Here is a 23,207-nt window from a genome sequence, read left to right on the forward strand (position 1 = left end):
AGAAGGTTTCCCAATTTGCAAGTGTTTTCAGCACGCCTGGGCCCGGAGCTAAAACACAATGCGTATGGAGTGCAGTATGTATTCAGTCCGACAGGTTCTTTCAACCATATGGGCTGCGCAGTGTGCTTTGCACTTGAGATGCCACTGCCAAAGTTGCCAGGAGCCCAGAGTGAGTGGAGAAGAGACGGAATACAGCCCCGGGCTCACCACACCTGGAGAGAAGAGCCCGGCACTCAGCTCTTCCTCTTTTGACCCTGTCTCTACATCCCATCCTGCAGTCCAGTGCCTACCTTCTCCCTCAGCGTTGGCCGGCTCTGCCAGCCATTGTTAAGGCAAACAGGGAATCCCAGATGAACTTCCAGGAAGAAGAACCGAGGACGTGATTAGTAATTACACTAATGAGGCTAACTGTGCGTAACAGCTCGTCCATCTCGGAGGGGACAAGACAGGAGGGGAAAGCCGGTTACGTGCCCTTTCTTCCTCCCACACACCGTTTTATTTCCCCAAAGGCACAGAGCACCAACCAACATTCCTACAGGAAAGTAACACTGCTCTGACCTTCGGGAAGCGTCTCTCAGCTGGACATCCTTTGCATTAAGCATGATTTCGGGGTGAAGACACAGAGGAGTTTTGGGTTGTATTCCATGGCCGTGCTGCGGAGCTTTCTACCTTCTATCCTAACTAGTCCTGCGTAGAGAGCTTCACTTGGACGTTTACTGCCTAAGGCATCACAACCTATCTGACTTTATTGGGAAGTTAATGCTCACCTGCACTGTTTGTTTGTTAACTTTCCTTTAATTCAGCCACCAGCATAGGATGGAGGGCTCCCCACCCACAGGCCCGGCACAGGGTGTGTCTACATGTGCTGAATATCCACGTCAGGTTTACAACGGTGCTCTTAGAATGGATTCATGTGTCTCCATTTGATGCACTGACTTCAAGTTTCTTGCAGCTTCCTTTCCTCCCTTTTGGCCAATAGAAAGGGAGGGTTGTGTTTGTGTTTTTCAGGAATTCTAAACGAGTCACTGTCATTGAGGATACTTCCTGACCTATTACCAATAAGCCGGTCTGGGAAATCCCCTTGCTTGAAATGACGGCTTTTGGGTTTCAGCCTTGCGTGTTATCCTTATTTTTGTCTAGTGGAAGGTCATGGTCACACCAGAGGAAAGAGACTAGTGCAGACCCTGCCCTGTGCATGTGGAAGGACAGCTGGGCAGAGACGTAGCGGTGGCAGTGGGTACTCCATGAGACAGGAAGACAACGTGCTCAGGCTGAGTTGTAGCAGGGTAGCCACCCTCTGGCTTTGTCAGTCAGGGCAAGCTGGCACGTGCTACCCACACCTGGTTGAATGAGCTGTTATAACCACAAGGCATGATGAGGATGCTGTTGGATTGCCTGGGAAACAGAACTGAGCATGCGTGGTACCTGGTTGCCATCTCCAATTTAAACCATGGGTCAAAGGGAAGAGAATGCCTCGAAATTAATAGAATTAATAATAGTGTAGAAGGGGCTCCTTGAAGTCTCAGGCTGTATTTCTGGCCAAGGAAAAGCCCAATCGGAGTGTCGCTGTATTATGGATGACACAGCATCCCTTTGCAAGGGTGGTGACAGTCACGCCGGAGTTCAATTCTCTTTCATTTAACACAAACTGTGACTGAGGAGCTTGATTACACACCTGTCAGCCATCTGATGGGAAAGAGAGCACTTGGTGATCAGAGGGACCAGCCACATCCCTACCCCGGTCTCTGTGGAGTCTTCTCCATCAACGATGTCATTTTTCATTTCTACTGAAATGAGGCAGACGTGATAGCTGTGGCCTTGTCTGCATCATCTAGAGGAAGTGCTGCCAGAGATGCTAATCTAAACTAATACAGTTTCATTTTGATTATATCTTTGCAGATATCAGATCCTAACACCTAGGAGGGAGGGAAGGAGGGAGGGAGAGAGGGAGGGAGGGGTGTAACATTAAGAAGCGAATGGGCAGAAGCTCTGGGTGGTGCTTTCATAGAAACTTCCTGTGGCAGGGAGAAATGGCGGGGCGAGCTGGAAATCAAGACATCTGGTACAGGAAGAGATTTTACTTTGAGATGAAATCAATCAGCAAAATAAAAGGAAGCTTTTCAGGTTGCCCAGAGGACTAGGGGAGTGGTTTTCCGTTTATGAAGGAGAAATTACCACGATGGGTTATGCTGAGTCCTTTCATCTCTTTCTTAGGGTTCAGTTACCAATGAATGAGATTATAAGGGAAAAAAGGGTGTGTTGGAAATGTGAGCACATTACAAATAAGTAAATGGATGAATAAATTAATAAAAAAAATACCCAGAGGCCATTGAGATGGTTTAGTGGGTAGAGGAGCTTGCTGCCAAACCCAACAACCTGGGTTTGATCCCAGGACCCACATGGTAGAAGGAGAGAACTGACTCCCATAAGTTATCCTCAGATCTATGATATGTAGAACTCGCCAACTCCGAAGACTAAGTTTGAGTTGAGTTCTAAGCTAAATAAAGACCCAGTGAAGGCCTGGGGTGGGGGGTTGATACTTCTGCTCTAGTTTAAGCAGAAATTCTGCTAATTTACATACATTCTCCAAAATGGTGAGTCAAATGTCAGGTAGTTTGAACAATCTCCTTTGCTTTCCCTGTTCCGGGGTGTCCGCTGATGAGAAGGGTACATGAGTCACAATATGTGCGCCCACTTCGGTAGCTATGATGCATACCTGCCGTCACACACAGCAAGGATAAGGACACACTCTGTGGTTGAGTTAGGAGCAGTGTTTACACAGGGTGATATTATACATAGGAAACACGGAATAGAGACGATGGCGTGATGGATAATCACAAAGACACTATAGAAATCTGGCTGAGTTCTTTGGCAGACGTGTGAAGGCTGTGGAATTTGACCGACAGGGAGCAGTACTCCTGAGTCCTGGGCTGGTGGGAGCTGTCTGAGGGACAGGGGTGTTGTATGTTGGTAGAGACGATACACAAGAAACACTAAGAAGAGGTGAAAGGAGGAGGGCAGCCATTGAACGGGCTCAGTGGATACAGGAACTTGCCACCAAGCTTGATCCCTAGAACTCACATGGTGGGAGGAGAAAATAGCCAATGAGTTGTCCTCTGACTTCCTCACACAAGATGTGGCCCATGTACTCTCATGTGTACATAGTGGTCTACACACACACACACAAAGCACACATGTGCTCAAACACACACACTCTCTCACACACACATACACACACTGTAATTAAGTAAAAAAAATTATTTTTTATAAAGGTCAACTTAAACAAAATTACCAAAAGGGAGAAAAGGGAAGAAAAGACACCTGTGTAGGAGCAAAATGGGCAAAGGGGCTAGCAGTGGCTTCTCCATGTAAACTACAGCCACATGGTGTGGACGGTTAGAATCCTGATTAGTGCGTGTGTACACATTTGCAGACCCTCTTGACTCTTTGCCAGTGGCTCCTCATGGGCACCGCCTGTGTTTGTTCCTCATACTCTTTTAGCTGCACACAACTTAAATTTTATTCAAAATTTCAGCGAATTCAAAAGACAGCGAATCCTCGTACTTCCCGCCAGTGGACCTTTTCCTCTCTAGAACAAAAGACTGGTTTGGGACATTTAAGTCACTGTCATTAATTGGGTACTTACTCTAGGGCATGCAAAGGATGAAGAACTGTCTCACTTAACCATTTAATGGATCTCTGACACAGAGGTTATTCTCCCATTATACGGGTATTTGGGTTCTTGCCTCCACCCTTCCTGTGGTTGATGTCAAGTAAGCATCTTCAATTCACACTCTATGCTAATGTCCCAACAAAGTTACTTCCTGATACTGTGTAGAACACCTGGTGCTGCTTCTGGGAAGTTTGACTCATTGTCTGAGGAGGTCAAGTCCATCAGGGGGAAAGCTTGACAGGAGACACTCACAGGTAAACAGATGTAGGCACTAAGCTGGCTTCTCTATTTTCCTTTTTTATTCTTGGGATTGGTAGCCCACAATGGCCACTCTCATATCCAGGATGGGTCTCCCTACCTCAATTAGTCCTAAACAACTTCATTGATTGAGACCTCACTGAGCTTGAGATAGTTCTTGGTCCAGTCAAACTGACAATCAAGACTGGCTATCTTTGTCAGGCACGGTGTGCTTGCCTCTAAGGAATTTGCCCTCATTTTTTCTTGCTTCCAACTTGATCACAGTGGTGCCTATGAGAATGTCTTCTTTCCTTGGCCTTTGGTCGGTTGCCTTAATATGCCTTTAGGAAATTATAATAATTTCAAAAATCTAATTTTTAAATGAGATAGATGTGCTCTTTTGTTGTATATGGGTAAACATTTGGCAAGGGATCTTTGATTTATTATCATTGGATGACTGAACTTAAAAAGTGAAAATGTGTTGAATGTGTGAGCCAAATGCAGTTTAATTTAGGCGTTTACTTACCTAGTTATCTGCTACTGATGGCCTGTCACAGTCAGTGCTCAATAATGATGAGCAAAATGGATGAATGGGTAGAAGTGAGAGGCGTAAGCACCTGTCTTAGGGTTTTACTACTGTGAGCAGATACCATGACCAAGGCAACTCTTAAAAATGACAACATTTAATTGGGGCTGGTTTACAGGTTCAGAGGTTCAGTCCATTATCATCAAGGCAGGAGCATGGCAGCATCCAGTCAGGCATGGAGCAGGAGGAGCTGAGAGTTCTACATCTTCATCCGAAGGCTGCTAGCACAATACTGGCTTTCAGGCAGCTAGGTTGAGGGTCTTAAAACCCACACCCAAAAAGATATACCTACTCCAACAAGTGTCCCTAGTAGTGTCCCTCCCTGGGCCAAGCATATACAATTCATCACAGCACCCTTGCCAATGCTGCCTGCCTTCTGCTTAGTCACAGCCAGTGATTCTGTATAAATACAATATAGTGCATGTTACAGTTTATAGGGCCATCCAAAACATTCTTATGATTCAAAGACAAGGTCTCCTATTCCATGAATCTTGGGAAAGAATTGTGCTAGGACACTTGGTTGCATGGAAATTCTACTTGCTTTTGTGAGTAAGGGAAGACTCATATTAGTAATGATTTTTATCAAGCACTAACCCTTCGTCCTCTTTTACTAATTTCCAAATCAAACCATAGCAGTTTTTCTGCTTTACAATTAGCCAAGAGTCACAGGAAGGGGTTTACTCACACTCTGGAGGGTAGTGCCTTCGAAAGTATGCCTTACTCTCTCTAGAGAGAACACGTATGTAAGCCTGCCTTTAAATCCTGCAATGATCCATTTGTGGGACGTGCAGACAAATCAGAGAGAGAGGGCACTGCAGGTTTCTGTCTCCAACTTCAGCTATCTGTCAACTTCAGGGCATCTTCTGTTCCATGTCTATAAAGGGTTGATTGTACCTGGCACCACACCTGTAGCCCCGCTCTCTCTTTCCTCCCATCTGTGTCCCAATCCTCAAGTGCAAAGCACCTGCAGAGGCTGTACACTTCCAGCCTTGCACTTGTCTTTAGACTCTGGGTAGGTGCTGGTTCCCTATCATTCTCTGTTCGAGCTGTGCCAGGCACCATCAGATCTTCAGCATGAACAGGAAATACCAGCAGCAAGATGTCCCCTCTCACAAGGACCCACGGGGACACAGGCATCCATGACATCTCTGCCTTCTTTCTAGTTCTACATGTAGTTTCTGTTGCTCATTGTCACCAGGCACCCGCTGCTGTCTGTACTGGTCTGGAGTCAGAAGCCTGTGCCTGTCAACCCAACACAGCTTAGAACCAGCTTCACCTTCTGAAGCACTTGGGCCTTAGAGAAGTCCGGTCAGTTTCCTCACAGGCAACACGGAAGTGGGGGCGTTACAGTTTTAATGCACTGAAGTCCATAGGTGCTCGGCATACTCCCTGACACAAAACGACAGCAAAATATTACTATTGTCAAAGCAACTAGTATGTTGAGTTTTCATCCTTTGTGTCTGGTCACTGAGGTGGAGGTGGTGGCTCCCCAGTGGGCTCCAGGCTTTGGAGCCTCTTTCTAGTGCATGGCACCTAACCGGCTTGTGGGCAGTTGAAATAGTAGGGTCCTGAGACCTGTAATAGTTTTGAGGCAGTAGGCTGGTTATTTGCAGGGTGAAAGCATACTTTGTTATTCTCAGTTTATGCCAAGAAGGGATGTGGAAACCCAAGCAATATTTTACCTTCCTTCACTTAGGCCTTAATCACAAAATGTACATCCTTGAAGTAAAATTATTATTATTACTATTGCTATTATCATTATTAACAAAAACAAAATGAAGCAAGAAATACTTAAGCTGCTATCTGAGAATAGGCCCTGGCTTGCTAATCAGCTGGGGGCTTCAGTGGGGGCCTTCTATAAGCCCCAGTCAAAGTCTGTGTAAATGATTCTCTCCTACTTAAATGTGCCACAGTCCCAACTTTTATTACCTCCATTCATCATCTGCAGAGTGGCTGGAACTTAAGATGCAGACTCCAGAGACTATCATTTTATCAGAGGTTGTTATTTATGACGCCCCTTTGCCGCCATCTTTACAACTGCCTCTCCGATGGGGTGCCTGGCCCCGAGAATGGGAATGGTAATGTCGGCAGTTTTTCTTCTTTAAGCATGACGACATCTCCGTTAACAGGTCAAGTGGCACAGGATCATAATTGAAGCTGTCAGGAAGACCGGAATGTTCAGAATGACATCCGGATGTTGCACTCTGAAAGACCCAGGGGGCAAAGCCAATGGATGGGCCATCCCATCTTTCTCATTTTCCTGCATCCACTGGCATAAATCACTGTATCCCTCCGTGGTACTCGGAGCATTTATGTGCACAATGCACAGCAAAAGCAGAGATTTACTCTAGAACTGGGCTTTATCTTTGTTGTTAAGCTGGTTGAAAGTTTTTACGAGCAGTATATGATACTCAGTATGTTTCGTCCTAAATAAATTATATTTTTAAGAGAAATGGTATTTTGTGGCATAATTAATAGGATTTCCCAATGCTAGAGCAGTGATCAAGGTAAGGCAGTGAGGCCCAAAATGTCAGGATCAAGGCCACATCTACAAGGGGATGGCCCAGCCACAGAACAAAAGTTCCAATATAGGGCCATAGGCAGAGAACAGACAAGAGCTGAGGTGGTAAAGTATTGTATAAATTACTTTAATCCTGGCTTGGGGTTTTTATTGCACCTTTGGCAATTGAGTTCCTGGATAAAAATCACACACACGCAGCTTTTATATTTTTAATAAGCTTTAAACAGCACAGGAGCTGGGCAGATACCTAGCCTCCATGCTATTAGAATCTACCTTCCTATTGATAACCCCAAATAAATCATTACTTGCTAGTTACTAAGTTTCATCTGGGCTGCTCTTAACTCCAATTGGCCAGCCCACGGGGCCATGATTTCTTTACTCCTAACCAATGAAGGCTTCTCCTTCCCCCAAGTCTGTAAAACCTAAATCCCACACCTATTTGTCTTCTGCCAAGCTATTGGCTGTTGGCATCTTTATTTGCCAATCAGAAATAACTTGGGGGCAGGTTCACTGAGCTTCTTCACAGAGATTCTCTTATCTCTGGGGCAACCAGTCTTGGGGACCCAAAATTGCCTTAGAATACAAGCATCATTAGGCCAACCCACTATGGTGGGGAAATGGTATCAAGGTGGAAGCTTGCAGGAGAGCAACAACCCAGAGAAGATTGTGATGGCCAACACAAGCTGCTGCAAGCCTTCGTTGTTGGCTGTTACATGGAAAGAGCATCCTATCAGACCCACTGGTGGAGTGCCTTTGGTTCCGTTGGGAGGACTAAGACATCATCGCCAGCAATGGTTGTCACATCACGCTTTTGACAAGTATTTCTACAAGTCCAGAATGGACCTCGGAATTAGAAATGAACTTGAGGAGACCTCCATTTCATTTCATGACTCTCCCGTGACCACCCCTCACCAGGCATGCCTTCTGAGTTGTAAAGTCATGGGCACTGGCTTACCAAACCTCTCACATGTTTCCCAGTGCCCATTGCTCCTTTCGCCAGGAACTCTACCATAAGGGCTGTGTTCTGTAAATGTGACCCAGAGCAATCCTGCCTGGAATCACAATCTCAGCCTCTTGCATTGCTCGCCCATCAACTGGGCTAATTAGCTGTCAGCTTGCTTCAGCCTGCATAGCTCTGTCTCCGATGGGGGAGGGTAATGTGGATTGAGTGGAGGCTGGCACTTGGCCTTTGGCTCTCTGAATCACAGCCATACATCCATGAATGATCACAATAAACCAAGTTTATTTCTCATCAAGGCAAGATCAGGTATGTTAGTAAAAAGATAAAGAGAGTGTGTGTGTGGGGGGGAGGGATATGTTTTATCGAGATGTGGTGAGGTACGGGGGGGGGGAAGGGGGAGACCTCTGGCAGACCCATGTTGAAGCTTCTCTTCCCCCTGAGGAACCAGACACATGATGGCATAATATAGAATAGAGTTTATTTAGGGCATGGGGAGGGAAGCTAAGAGGGTAGTAGGGGCAGAGAGAAGAGGAGAGAGAGGAGTAGAGTAGAGGCCGGCCATGAGCATATGGGGGGGGAATGGGGAGGAAGAGAGCAAGAGCAAGGGAGGAGCAAAAGAGAGAGAGTGCCAGGTAACTGTGGGTGGAGCATATCTGGATGTTGCCAGGTAACTGTGGGTGGAGCATATCTGGCTGTTGCCAGGTAACTGTGGGTGGAGCATATCTGGCTGTTGCCAGGTAACTGTGGGTGGAGCATATCTGGCTGTTGCCAGGTAACTGTGGGTGGAGCATATCTGGCTGTTGCCAGGTCACTGTGGGTGGAGCATATCTGGCTGTTGCCAGGTAACTGTGGGTGGAGCATATCTGGCTGTTGCCAGGTAACTGTGGGTGGAGCATATCTGGATGTTGCCAGGTAACTGTGGGTGGAGCATATCTGGATGTTGCCAGGTCTCTGTGGGTGGAGCATATCTGGCTGTTGCCAGGTCACTGTGGAGTGGAGTTTACAGAATCCCAACAAGGTGCTCAGTCTCTACTTGTCTTTATCCACGAGTAACCTATATCTTGATAAACTGACTCGTCCTAACCCAGATCACAGCCACAACTGTGCTTGCTAACCAGTGTGCCGGGAATGAGTGAGGGACACCGTGTGCCCCTTGTGGTCAGCTCAGCAAGACCTGCACGATTAAAAATCTGGGCTAGCCTAGTGCTGGTAATGCTTTTAAAAACCTGAAAAGGAAATTCTGAAAGAGTCTGAAGAGTTGAGAGACTGCCACAGATGTGTCTCTTCTGCTGTTGAGGGACCTGGGTGCTGTAATTAATGATTATTCAAAGGAGCGTCAAGAAGTTGCTTTAAAGATTAGTTTTATAAAATTTGAAGTCCCTTCTCTCTTAGGCCGTGCAGAGACCTGCTGACAGGCTGTCTCACCTCTCTTTTCCTGAGTCCTTTGCAGACTCTGACCCTTAATTTCCATTATATCGAACACCCCGTTTCCTAAACACACACATACACATGTACATATACACAATTTAGTGACACCAGTTTTCACAATTTATAATACAGGGACTTCCTTAGCTGACAACACAGAAGGGGTCTATGACATTAGATTCGAGAGCCAGACTGAGAGAGAATTCTAGTTCTACTATTCATTATCTGTATCAATTCACACGTTACGTCATGTCTCTCTGCCTCAGTTTCCTCATACATAAACTAGAGATAACATTAGGTATCGCTAGGGTTTTCTTTTGTGCGGTGGTTAAGTCCTGTATTAAATCTGTTAATAAATAGAGAACAGTGATATGGAGAATGATGTATACAGAAGAGCTGTAGGGATCTGCATTAATACCCAAGACAGTGTCTTAAATGCCATTTGGGGCCACGATGTTTCTGGACGAGATGTCTTGGAGATAATGACACCCCTCTATAATGCCTGCATCCTTCTTGGGCCTTGCCGGTGGATCCTGGGTTCTCCCAGCAGCCCTTGCCTGTTTGATATTCCCTCTGAGTTCTAGCGTCCATCGTGAGGTCTGCACAGAGAGATACGTGCCCAGCCCCCTTCTGCCCAGCGATTTCAGAGAACAGGAATAAAAGGACTAACCACAGTGTCTCCATGAGGCCAATTATTTAAGCATTTTGTGGGTGCCAACCGGTAGCAAAGTAGAAGCCTTCCTGCTTGCCAGCCTTTTGTTTCTCTCTCACAGGTCCCTGGGTAATAGATGCAAATGAATAGCAGAAAAAGCCAAAAGGCAGGCGGTGGGCAGGGGAGGGGGAAGGGGAAGCAATCAAGGAGCTGGGATAATCCAAAGTGGATTAAGGTCCTGGGATAATCAGAAGCTGCTGGGGTTTGGTGGTGGTGCCCTAGTAATAGAGAATCACAGGAAGAACCCGGGCTCACCTGTGGACACTGTGAACAAAGACATTTATGTGGTTTGACAACGAGCAGCAAAGACAAATGCAAAAGGCTCCCCTGCCCAACAAAAAAAAAAAAAAAAAAAAGGATTTAAAAAAATAAAAAGATAAAAACAGAGGTTTCCTGGAACACTTAGAGGCCACTCTAACGATTCCGCAGCACATTGTTGGGGCGATGGAGATGTCTTCAGTGTATTCAGCAGCCATGTTTCAGGATACCGTGGACTTGGTTTCTCTAACTGCGGTGCAACCCTTTAGGGCCCCCTAGGAGGGCAGCCATTCATCGGGCACCAGGTAGCCGGGTGCTTGTGTAGCTCAGAGCAGTTCTAAACGGATGTCTTTAAGATGCTTTTGGAAACCATAAACACGACTCAGTTCCCATTATCTTCATGTTGCCTATCTGTTACCATTATTCTTTGAAGACACGAAACGGGATATTAAAAATGTATGATAGATATAAAGGTTTACACGGAGTTTTTTCTTTTTTAAACTCACTGCAGCAAATAAGACTTCTCACCTCAGCTGTCAGAGTGTGTGAACTGTCAGAGAAGCCTGGAGAGTCATGGGATGCGGGGATCCCGCGTACTGCTGACAGCAGCATGGGGAGTTAGGAGGCGCTGCACTGGAAGCGACCTCTCCTCCTAGATGCTCAAATGGGGGGTTTAAATACAGTTTGTCGAAAGAACCGAGTAGAACAGCCCCACCAGGAGCATCCCGTAGAATGTCTTCACCGAGCGAAAGAAGGGGTGAAGGAGGGGTCCCCGGTGCAAAAGTTAGTGGTAAGGTGAACAGAGAAGGTTCCCATGTCTGGGGACTGATGTCCAGGAATGGGGAAACTGTCCAGTGAAGGGAGTCTGGTGCCAGAGGGGAGGCTCAGTTAGAGCTGCTTGCAGACATGCAAGTCAAACAAACTGCACAGATCGCTGTCCACCAGGGAGGCCATTCAGAGCAGGGAAAACAAAATATTGACTTGAAGCACAAGCAGGGGTTAATAAATCCATTTGAACTATATTTATAGGGTTACTATTGCTGCCATGAAGATCATGATCAAAGCGACTTGGGTAGGAAAGGGTTTATCTGGCTTATACTTCCACACTGTGGTTCATCACTGAGGGAATTCAGGACAGGAACTCAAACAGGGCAGGAATCCGGAGGCAGGAGCTGATGCAGAGGTCACAGAAGAGAGCTGCTTACCGGCTTGCTCCCCATGGCTTGCAGAGCCTGCTTTCTTACAGAACCCAATACCCTGAGCTGAGGGATGACTCCACCCACAGTGGGCTGAGCCCTCCCCCCCTCAATCACTAATTAAGAAAATGCCTACAGACTTGCCTACAACCTGGTCTTATGAAGGCGTTTTTCTCAATGGAAGCCCCCTCCTCTCAGACGACGTTATGTCAAGCTGTCATGAATCCAACCAGCACACAGGGTGGGTCTCATAACAAACATGCTAGGCCTTCATAGATGTGTGGTCTCTGCCCTCAAGATGAGCTCAAATGAGGTGTCCCAGACTGGCCTGGGACACCAGGAAAAGGTGAGATATTAGAGACAAGGAAGATGGTACCCAGCTGGCAAGACTAACTTAGGAATGGGGGCCTGGGTGAGGCTTTATCAGAATAGAGCAGCCATTCAGTCTAGTGGGGAGTCGAAGAGAGAAAAGTGGGGCAAAAAGATTGTTGGCCACCCTCCAAGTCGGGCTCGATGCCTGCTGCAGAGCTGAGTCACACCGTCTAAGTGAGGGGTGGGGGTTCAGAAACCACAAGGAATAGGCAGTGGAGGCGAGTCGGGAGACAGTGCTCAGGGATCAGGACTGGACAGGGGTCTGCTCATTCCCTCGGTGTCTGAGGTGCTAGACCACACCCTGGAGACTTGCAGCTGGACGGAACACAGTCTGTACATACAGGGACCCCGATGAATCCTGTGTTCCCGGGGCTCAGGCTAGGACTTGGTACATGAGTTCCCAGATGGCTTCCTAAAGGTGAGGTTGCAGAGGAGGGTCAATGGTGTATAAGAATTTTCCAGAAGGGGAAAGGAGAGATGGCTTCTATTTTTACCTATGAAAATTAGGGTAAAGGGCAAGAAAGCAGTTGAGGGGATCTGGGCGTCCAGTTGGGAGGAATTATCCCTCAGAGATGAGAACAGCTGAGCTATAGCTCCAGGGAGGGCAGGGAGCCACTCCAGAGACCTCCGTATGTTATCTAGCCAAGGGCAGTAGTGGCTGGGCAGAGCTCCTAGGTGTACCCCTGCAGGGCAAAGGCACTGGCTGACCTTTTTGTTCATAAAGGCATCTGTGGTCCTCAAGAAGGCAGTCTATGGCTGTTAGTTCCTCTGCATGTCCTTGATATCTGTGCACCAGAAAAGGAAACAAAACTTCTCCAAAGGGAGTTCTCCAATGCTTACTATAAGTGTGAAAAAGAAGTCTTATTACTTCTTGTTCAAAATGTAAGTTATAAAATACAAAGTCAATGTTCCCCTTATGTCTTTGTAAAGCCTCATCTCTAAACCTATTCCCAGAACCTCAAGATGTTCCATTTTTGAAGTTCCCAAGTCTGGTGCCAACACCACATGTGGATGGTGGATGTCACACACACACACACACACACACACACACACACAGAGAGAGAGAGAGAGAGAGAGAGAGAGAGAGAGAGAGAGAGAGAGAGAGAAGTGCTCTGGAAGAACTGAAACCTTTTCCAAGTCCCTTGCCTCCTGGTTCTCACTCCAGGGAAAGCCTTCTCTTGTTTTCAAAGTAAATGGCATCACAGTGACACAAAAGTCTTTACACTCCGGTCCACCAGGGGAGGTATAATTCCAAAGCTTGTTGTCTTTCTACTTACATAAGGACGTTGACCTTTCCTGCTGTTTGAAGTAGGCAAAAGGAGTTGTTCCTAGAGTGTTCCATGTTTTCTAAAGGTGTTGTCCAGAAGAAAGGAATGCTGATTTTGCTTCAGTATAAACAGCACCATGACATTTCCCAGAGGAAAAAATAAGTTCTTGGAAAACTAGTTACTCAGGTAACTCAAGCTAAAGCAAGTGATTCCCAAGAAGGGAACGCATAGGTTAAGGCAGAGGGCTGGGAGTAGAGTCATGTCATTAGCAGAGTTACATCTTCTACTGTTTACTTAAATACTAGGTGCAACATGAAAACAGATGTATGGGGCCAAGCATGGTGAAAGGCTGAGGCAGGAGGATCTTGAGTTTGAATCGAGAATGAGCTCAGCAGTTACTGCTCTTGCCGAGTACCAGGGTTTCATTTTCAGCACCCAGATGTGTGTGTGTGAGTGTATGTGTGTGTGAGAGAGAGAGAGTGTGTGTGTGTGTGTGTTCTTCTAACTCTAAGGGAGAGGGGGAGAGGGACAGGGAGAGAAATGCTTCTAGCTCCAGGTATGTGGTTGGGGGTGGAGGGAGTGTCACAACTGCATCTAACTCCAGGTGTGTGTGTGTGTGTGTGTGTGTGTGTGTGGTTCACAGCTGATTCTACTTCTAACTGCAAGTGGGGTGGAGCTCACAGACACTTGTAACTCCAGGTGTGTGTGTGTGTGTGTGTGTGTGTGTGTGTTCACATCTGCTTTTACCTCCAGGTGTGTGTGTAGGGGAGCGGGTCACAGCTGCTTCTAATTCTAGGGGTGCGTGTGGGTCACAGCTGCTTTTAATTCCATGTGGGCAGCCTTTCACAGACTCTTCTAACCCAGCTTTAGGGGAATCTGAGGCCTCTGGCTTCTATAGTCACCTGTACTCACTGTGAGACTGTGAATGAGGGGACACACACACACACACACAGACACACACACACAGAGACACACACACACACACATACAATTAAGAACCAAAATAAATCTTTAACCCCTACCCAAAAACACTAAAAAACAGAAGCCTTTGAGGAAATCTTACAGTTTTAGTGAAAAATGTTTACTTTCTTTTCTTTTCTTTTTTTAAAGTAGCAAAATGCGAAGCTTTCTCAGAACAGTACAGTCAAAATGTACCTTTGGCCTGAGAGTCACATTTCTCATTACACATTAATAGTAGAATGCAACAAAATGGTTTCCCATCTATGTTTCTTTTTTAGTAGCACAAATATCTAGCACATTAGCCAGAATAAAACGGTTGGGATTAAAACACATGGAGTGAATTAGTCCACTATCCAGTGTCTCCACACTCCTTCTTGTCAGAATTTGTCACCAGAACAAAGTCAGTCATTAGCACTGTCCTCTGGGCCCCAGTGGGGTGGTCTGCCTCCAGCAGTCAATTAGACATACATTGTTGGCTGGAATTTAAGAACAAAAATAAAACTGTCTGCAGGTCTGTCTGCTCTGTGTTATCACGATGACCCGCTGTTCTGGAAAATTTTCGGAGTCTACACCCTCATCTCTAGGGGTAGTTGACTCCCTCTGTATGCAGCCCCACCATTAAGTCTTAATCTGGTACCCCAAATAGAGCAGATATAGAATAAGGCACAGGCCCCAATATGTGAGATTTTATGATGTCCTGAAATGAATCTACATATAAGATTAGTGGAGCTGCATGGAATCTGCCTGGCATTGCCTGCAAAATGCCAGGCACTGGTGAGCATGTGCATTCTTCGAGTGTTTACCAGACTGTGGTTGAAGATCCAACTCTGCCCTGCCCTCTACAGAATTGTTGGGGAGATAGAAGTGAAGAAAGAAAAGAAATGGAAGTACTGGTCTTGGTAGGAGAGATGTAGAAAGGTGTTTGCCAGGAAGTACTCTCCAAGTCTACTTGCACATCAGAGACCAGGAGGCAGCCATGAACAAACAGGACGTTTTGCTGGTCCCCAGACCTCTCAGCCCTTTAGAGTAAGACCCACTTGGGACCACAGCTGCTGAGTGCCACACAGCGGCTCAGCATCCCCTTGACGCCTGTGGATGCTCCTTAGAGCAGTGGCTCTTGACTTCGCTTGTGCACTGCTGTTATCTGAGAGCTTTTTGCTATTCAGCTTTGTTTTTATGAATTTATGAAAAGCTTCATTCTGAACCCTACACTGGACCAATTAAATTACATCTACGGAGAGGTAGAGAGCAGGATCCAGGAGCCCATATTGTTAACAAGCAGCAAACAGCCTACAGCCCACCCAAGACGGTGAGAGTTACTGCCTTGTTGAATGCACTTAATTCCACTTAGTAAAAAGTTGAAACTTTATTCTAAAGCTTCAGAATGCAGGTAGGGTTGCTATGGTGAGAGGCGTGTATCAGTGCACACGTGCACACAGATGTAGGATGAGGGCTCTATATTCCTTGGCTTTGTGTATTCTCCATTCTGTGCAGAGCACGTGTCTACTAGACACTTTCTTTTCTTTTCGTTTTTATTTATTTATTTATCTATTTATTTATTTATGTGTATGTGTATACATACACGTGCACTGGTACCTGGTCACAGTGCATTTCTAGACAGCCTGGGAGTCAATTCTCTCCTTCCACCATCAGAGATTGAATTCAGGTCTCTAGGCTTGGCTGTAAATACCTGGTCTACTGAGAGTCATCTCAGTAGTTCCTGGAGGACAGGATTTCTTGGACTCTGGAGTCAGCCTGAGTATCTGAAAGATCTGGGGTAGGTGAACCCAATGGCTCAACAAAGGGACACGCTTCTGGCATCTCTTTATTTCCCAATGTCCCCAGTGCTCCCTTTTCTCTTTGTTGCTGTTTAATGAAGCCTCCTAATGCTAACGGCTTGGTAGGAGGCCTGCAAGGCACCCTTGAATCTCAGCTAATGGGACATTTTTTGTCCTTTAAACACATAAAAAGCACTGTGTTGTGAGCACCTTGCATGCAAGTGGAATGAATGTATTTCTGCCTCTTGAGTTGAAAATATCCATAGGCATCTGGTGTGTATGAATGTGTATACATAGTACATGCATAATAAACATATTCCACCTTATGAATATTTATACTCAAGATACATATATATTGAATATAGACATACATATGTAAATAGTAGCCCTTGTAAACGATATGCAAATTGTCCTTCTGAGCATATGTATTACAGCGCATCAGGAATATAATAAACCCACCACCCAGCAAGACATATCTTGAAGTGGTATTTTTGAAAGTTGTGTATGATAGGGTCTAGTTTACTGTCTAGATACGAATGTGGTTCCTTCCTTTAAGAGTCTGCACCTCACACAGTGACTTAGAATTTTGCTCTAAAGAAGTTAATACGGGTGCCACCCATTGGCATCTCAAAGCCTGTTTCCAGCTCCCTCAGTCTCTTGCCTCTTGTCTGTTGGGTTTAAAATGGATCCCCTTTGAGTTCTGCCATCCTACATAGTGATGTCACTGCAGAGGAGTTCAGCTGCAGTGGCCAAGGACATCATTGGCTGTCCAGCCAGAGGCCACAATGCCTGCTTCTTTCTCTGTCACATAGGGCCCATCCTAGAACACATTTCAATTTTACTCTGGTTTGATAGGGGATAACAGTATAAGGAATAGGTACTACATCACAGGGATGTTCATAAAAAACATATAAAAACGAGACCCAAGCAGAGCAATCTCTTTGCACGCAGACTCGTCATAACCCAACCACTCCTGAACATGTCGTTTCCTTTCTCGATTCCACCTAGAGCCCTCAGGACCAGTAGCAGACACCTGGATTAGGTACAAGGGGTGCAATTTTCAAACGTGCAGAGTCCGTGTGGGTTGACAGCCTACAGCTTAGCTGGGGAGTTCTAAGTGACACTTGTCAGGGCAGGTTTCACTTTGTCATTGCTGTATCACTGACTCTGCTGGCTGCCCCTCCCCCTCCGACCCATAGATCACAACAGGTAGTTCTCAGCTGTTCCCTTGGTGCCAGACATACATCTTATCTAAAGAGACAGCAGACAGAGCTACCTGCTGCTTCCTGTGCGGTTCTCCCCGTGTTTCTCTCCTTCTTCCTACTTCATTGGGGGCTTTTCAGAATCAGCTGGCAGGGAGCCAGGAGCTTATCATTTTAATGCAGTGCAAGATGGAATATGCATAATTATATGCAAGCCATATGTGAGGGAGGCAAGCTCAGCTGTGGATTTCAGGAGGCCAGGAGAGAGAGAGAGAGCAAGATAGTAATAGAGGGAGGGAGAGAGAGGGGGAGGGAGAGAGAGATAGACATAGGAGAGAGAGACAGAGAGAGACAGAGAGAGGGAGCATGAGCAGTTAGGGCTAAGAGGGCTTGAGAGCTGCAGGATGCAAAGTCCCTCTGATGAATGGATTCACGAGTGTGCTTTGGACACGCCCCTTTCACCCACCTCTCCCTTGCACTAGCTCCAAATGAGAAACCAATGGAAATTAGGAACTTCAATGGGTGTTGCTGGTGAATCATGTGAATGCCTCTGTGAAGCAGTAGCTTTCTTAATCGACAGTGTAGCTCAAAATAACCAGTAACTTTTAATGCAGCTTCTTAATTAAGTCTATTTTTTTTTACTGCATTTAATAGAAGAATCATTGTTCTTATGAGATCATTGATCCTTTCGGATCTTCATTTAAAAACTGAGGGAATCAATTTATCTCTAATAATATTGCAGTTCAAAATATAACTATGCAAATTGCTTTTCTTATGGCCTTGCTATTAGAATTTCTTAAAAATGCTTTATCTAGAGATTGCTTAAGCATGCCAAAACGTTTAAACACGTATGTATGTCACAGACTCCTGACCATGTGAGGATCTGTGTCACTACAACATGCAAGTGTTGGTGACACCCACCAAAACCACTTGATTTGGATCTGCTTTGTGCCTGTTGAACTGTTGCACCACGATGAATTTGCATGTTGAAACTGAACAGTATAAAGAAAAACAAGTCTCAAATGTTGATCCCTAAAAGGCATACTGCGTATTTAAACAAACTTCTTAATAATGTTGTTATTTCTGGATTCCCGTTTGTTTAATGATCTGAGCTGTTATACTTTTAGCTATTTTTTTTATTTCCTTCCATTATTTGTAAGTCCCTAAATAGGCCATTATATTTCCCTTCAGGCTAGAGATGAAGATGGACGTGCTGAAACTTTCCCCCAGCAGCACTATGCTAAGGAAACTCCAAGGCTTGCCTTCAAGAGTAACTGCGAACTACTTGTAAGAATAACATACTTCCGACAAGTCTAGAATGTTACTTTAGCACAGTGAAAACAGTTTTTTGTTTTTTTTGCAAGGGTTTGTTCATGATTACATAATTTATGAAATATTATATTTTTTTCTGTATAGAGTTCTAAGTGCTAATTCTGATATCACTGCATATTAATTATAAGATCTCAAGTTGTTTGCAAATCTTTTATATCTGATTTTAAAGCTTGAATGGCCCTTTCTTTATCAGCTTGTTTTGTATTGAACTTTAGAAACAGCCACTGGGAGAATGGCTAGTAAAGATAAAAATATAACTTTGATACATGGAGCTTGAAGAAAACCCCACCCCCACCCCACCCTTCCTCCTACGCCCAAGATGTGAGCTCTTGCAGCAGACAAAGGTGGCCGAGTTCGCTTCTGATAGGAAAGAGACACACAGCACTCCCTTTAGAATTCACGTATTCCTCCACTCCCTTGCCAAACTCCATGTCTCTCCCCTGCAGAAGGCGCAGAAGTAGTGACAAGATGGGGGATGTTTACTGTAGAGAGAGGGACATCAGCTGTGACGAAGCTCCGTTCCAACACAAGGTTAATTTGCTGTTCATTTTAGCATTTACAGGGAGACAAGATGAAAAGCAAGCAGGAATGCCTATTATATTTCTATTAAATGAATCTGTTGGGACCTAACATTCTTGATTAGCTTTTGAAAACGAGTGCTCAGCAATGCATTTTCTGTGTACCTAAAGTAAACAGAGAATGAATTGTCATTTATTTGGCCAGTCAAATGCTGCTTTTGAAAATGAAGCTTTGGGAAGGCTCTAGCGTGTTGTCCCTAAATGTTCTTTTCTTTTCAATTGCATTAAAGCAAAAACATTTGCTCCAACTAAATGAAAACAGGGAAAGATGAAGATGGTCAGTCGTTAACATTTGAGGTAGCTTAATTTCTGTTTGGATTTTTGGCCAAATTTAGAGCTTTGCCGGGTCTCTGCATCAGGAGTTCCCAGGAGGAACAGCCTTTGGGTTTGGCTCTGACAATAACTGTTTGTTAAACACAAAGTGGCCAGAGAGCAGGAGAGTGCACAATGCAGGCCTTACTCATTCCAGCTGCAGCAGCTGCTGCATGTGGACAGCAAGAACCCTTCACGCAGCACAGCGGGCACGGTCACAACAGTGCCACCCAGCCTGTGTGTGCAGTGCCCTTGACCAACCACGCTGCAGGCAGACCCACTGCCTATAAATGCAGTTGTTCCCATAAAAATGTAACTCACCTGATATTTTATTTGAGGGCTCTTAAACGTCTGCTGTAGCATTTTATATTCGGCAGGGTATTTTCACGTTGCTTTTAATGGTGTCTTGGTAACTGTGGTCTTCCGTGCCTGGGGGTTGGAGGAGGAGACCCTTTGTGCTGTTTGGGCAACAGAATGCTTTTAGGAGTGGCTCACTTCTTTTTAGAAAGATTGTGAAGATAATATACCATCCTAAGCTTTCCCATGTGTATTGGAAAAGTAAACATGCTTGAGAGTATACTGGAGAAAAAAAATTTTTTTAAATGTGAACCTGTTTCCAGATCCCTTTAGAAAAGGCATTCATGCTTTTCCTTGCCTTAGCTTGCAGTCCTACTGAGTGGATGGCAGTTTTGAGAGGTTTGGTACCATCTTCACTGCAGTTGCTGTTAGAAATGCCTTACTTTGTACAGCATACTTTTGTGAGATCAAAAAGAAGACAAGGAAGACAGAAAATACAAGTAAGCTTATCTCTCTAAGAAGAAGTTAAAAAGAAAAAAAGCCAGCTGTAAGAAAAGCAGTGTGCTTGGCTGTTGTAAGGGCCCGAACAGGAGTACTTCCTTGCAACAGAATTGTTCGTTCTTAAGACTGGAGTGCTTTTGGAGTTTTCTTACTACAGCTTGGAGGAGATTTTTAAGGAAGCTGACAAGGGGGATTGGAAACTCTACTCCAAAGTGCCTTTTTAGCTTAAGGGTGGTTTTGGCATCTTCCGTGGCAGCCAGTTGGGAGGGTGAGAAAAGCTGGGGTGCAGAAGTCTTGATGTTCCCAGGTGACCGGAAGCACACAGCTGGAAGCTTGTCCCCCTGGGCTACAGGAACTGACAGAAAAGGGTCAAGGCCAAGTAGACAGAATATTGACTATATTATTGATGGTTGAATGTCTCTGCGCCCCTCCCCTTGACCACACTTCTTGGAAGAGGCAGGGATATTGGGTAATTTATTTAAAAAAGAAAGAAAGAAAGAAAGCACGTTAAAATCAATGCCTGGTATACACAAGTGCGTGTAATCAGAAGGCACCAACAAAGGAAGTGTTGGCCAGAGGGGTCGATTGTGCTGTGCAACTGTAGAGATCCTGTAGAATATTGATTTTTCCATTATACCCCTAACTGTGTGCCTTCACACTAACGTGCTATACGCATGACCGGGTATTTAGATATTCAGCTTGCTGACCAGGAGTCTCTCTTTGGTGGGAACATAGTGGTTTCTAAATTAATTTTGAAAGTTCGAGGCTATAAAGACCAGTGATTCCATAAACAAGTCCTATGGGATAAGTCACACACAGTTCAGTGTGGTCACCTAGCTCTTCATAGACAGGTGTGTGTGTGTGTGTGTGTGTGTGTGTGTGTGTGTGTGTGTGTGTGTAAGAGGGAAATTTGTTATATAATCAAGCAAATGTGCAGGATTTGTGTCAGTCTCAACACTAACAGCACTATAGCATTCAAGACTAAGAAGGGAAAGCCGTCAGGCCGGCCATTGACAACCAGTGTTTGCACCAGATTCCAGCTCCGTTGCCGGTCTCTTGGTGATCACTTAGGTTCTCCCTGGAGAAATAAGCTTGGGACTACAAAGGTTCTCCTCTCTCCTCATCAAATCCTCCTTCAGCAGGTGGGACTGTAGGAGCTACAGCGAGAGGGAATCCTTATGGATATTTTGAGTTCCTATTTTCTCATTAGCCAGTTTCTTGTTAGTTCTCAAAAACTGGCTGGGCACAAATCTTGTACAAGTGGAACATAAAATTGGGCCTGGGGAGAAAAACGACTTACAACTAGAAGAAACTGCTGAAAGATTTGGAGGCGGGAATGAAGATAACTGAGTCCAAATCCCAACTTGTGCGTGCATGCGTGAGTGCATATGTGTGTGCGTGAGTGTGTACATGCCTATGTGCTTGTTTGTTTCGAGACAGTGTCTGTCCCTGGTGACTCACTGATTAGACCAGGCTGATCAGGTTCTCTGTCTCCCACACCCACAGCAGGGGGATTATTGGTTAGAAAGCTAGAGTGTAGGAAAGCCCTGAGAGGGAAGTGCAGGGGAGAGTTAGCTTCAGCTTCCAATCATCACCCAGAGTCTGAATCTCTATGGCTACTTCTGGCTGGTAGGGGGAGGATTGTGAAGAAGGAGAGGAGGGAGGAAACCCACAGCTGGGAGGCAAAATAAAAATAGCATGAGGAAGAATTCTTTCTGGTCACTCACAATGCCAGCAGAGTGAGAAGATGAAGGCTATTTTAGTGTTGTGGTCTTGCGAGCAGAGATGGCGGGGAGGGAAGAGCTTGGTTGACTGTTGTGATTCAGTTCTTTGTGGAGGCAGGCAGGTGGGTTTATAAGATGTGGGTGTACACGTCATCCCCCAGCTTCAGAAATGCCACTGTCGGCAGCATTTGGCTCACAAGTATCTGCACATCATACTAGAGAAGCAGATTGGGCTATGATTCTGGCTCTGCATAGAATAAATGCGTACACTTGGTCCTACCCAGCATGGTCGCCATTAAGTAGGTGGGCTCTTGAGTAAATAAGTTGAGTTTTGCCCCATGGATCCAAAGGCTTACTATACATATAGCATCACAGTGATCCAGGCTTTGTCTCCTGGCCTCTGAGTTTATCGTCTTCATATGCAAAGCCTCAGAGGAGATTGTAACTGGACACACTGGTGGTGTATTTAAGCTTCCTGTTGTTGATACAGATTAGCTATGCAGCTGTGATCCCCCTTATTGTCCTGGCTGTGAGAGGATGAGATTCTTGCCTCCTGCAGCCAGTGCGCTGAATGGAAGATGCTTCTGATCCAGGCATTTCTATGGAGGGATATTGATTATAGCAGTGAGTGTGTAAGGGGAGGGGGTGTAGGGAGCAGAAGGAAGGCGGGTAGGAAAGTGCACACTATGTGCCCTCTATCCAGTGTAGCATCTCAGCCAAGCACAGAGAACCTGAAGAGCCCGGAGACGGCAGATAGGCAGGTCAGTGGAGGAGACCTCATACCTGGCTCATCCCATGAGCCTGGGTCTCAAGAGTTTTACTTGCAAATCCCTAGTGTTTCTATAGATTAAAAATTACTATGGAAAATGTCTAATGTTCAACATTATATAAAAGTTATGATGTATATCCCACGTGCTTTCCCCCAACTTGAACCCTCATCAGCTAGAGGTTAATCTTGCTCACTTGTCCCTTTTCTCTTGATATCCCATTGTGGTGATGATCGCATTTTAATGGACATATAATTACATTGCCTTCCCCCTCCCATTTCTCCCTCTAACCCTTCCCAGGTACCCCCTCCAACCTCTCTCATGCTCCCCTCAAGTTGAAAGCCTCTTTTTATTTTATTATTATTATTGCTTTAAACACACACACACACACACACGCATGCACACATGTTCTGCTATTCTATTTTTACTTATACATATATGGTTTCGGGGCTGACCACCTTCACTCTACTCTAGACAACCGCTAAGGAGGTTTGTCATTGGGAGAAGCTAATTCCTTCTAGTAGTCATTAGTGTCCTGTGGTTCTTT

At 45.4% G+C, this 23,207-nt stretch overlaps 1 protein-coding gene across 1 annotated transcript in view; it reads left to right on the top strand.

The window, feature by feature from the left end:
- Positions 1 to 23,207, top strand: part of SOBP (sine oculis binding protein homolog) — a 167,169-nt gene that overhangs the window by 82,467 nt on the left and 61,495 nt on the right. The window contains exon 5 of the mRNA XM_080937831.1: positions 18,341 to 18,436. Coding sequence (XP_080793957.1) covers positions 18,341 to 18,436 — 96 coding nt within the window. The remainder of the gene's footprint in view (positions 1 to 18,340; positions 18,437 to 23,207) is intronic.

This window comes from Micromys minutus, assembly GCF_963924665.1.
Source record: "Micromys minutus genome assembly, chromosome: 25".
NCBI classification, from domain to species: Eukaryota; Metazoa; Chordata; class Mammalia; order Rodentia; family Muridae; genus Micromys; species Micromys minutus.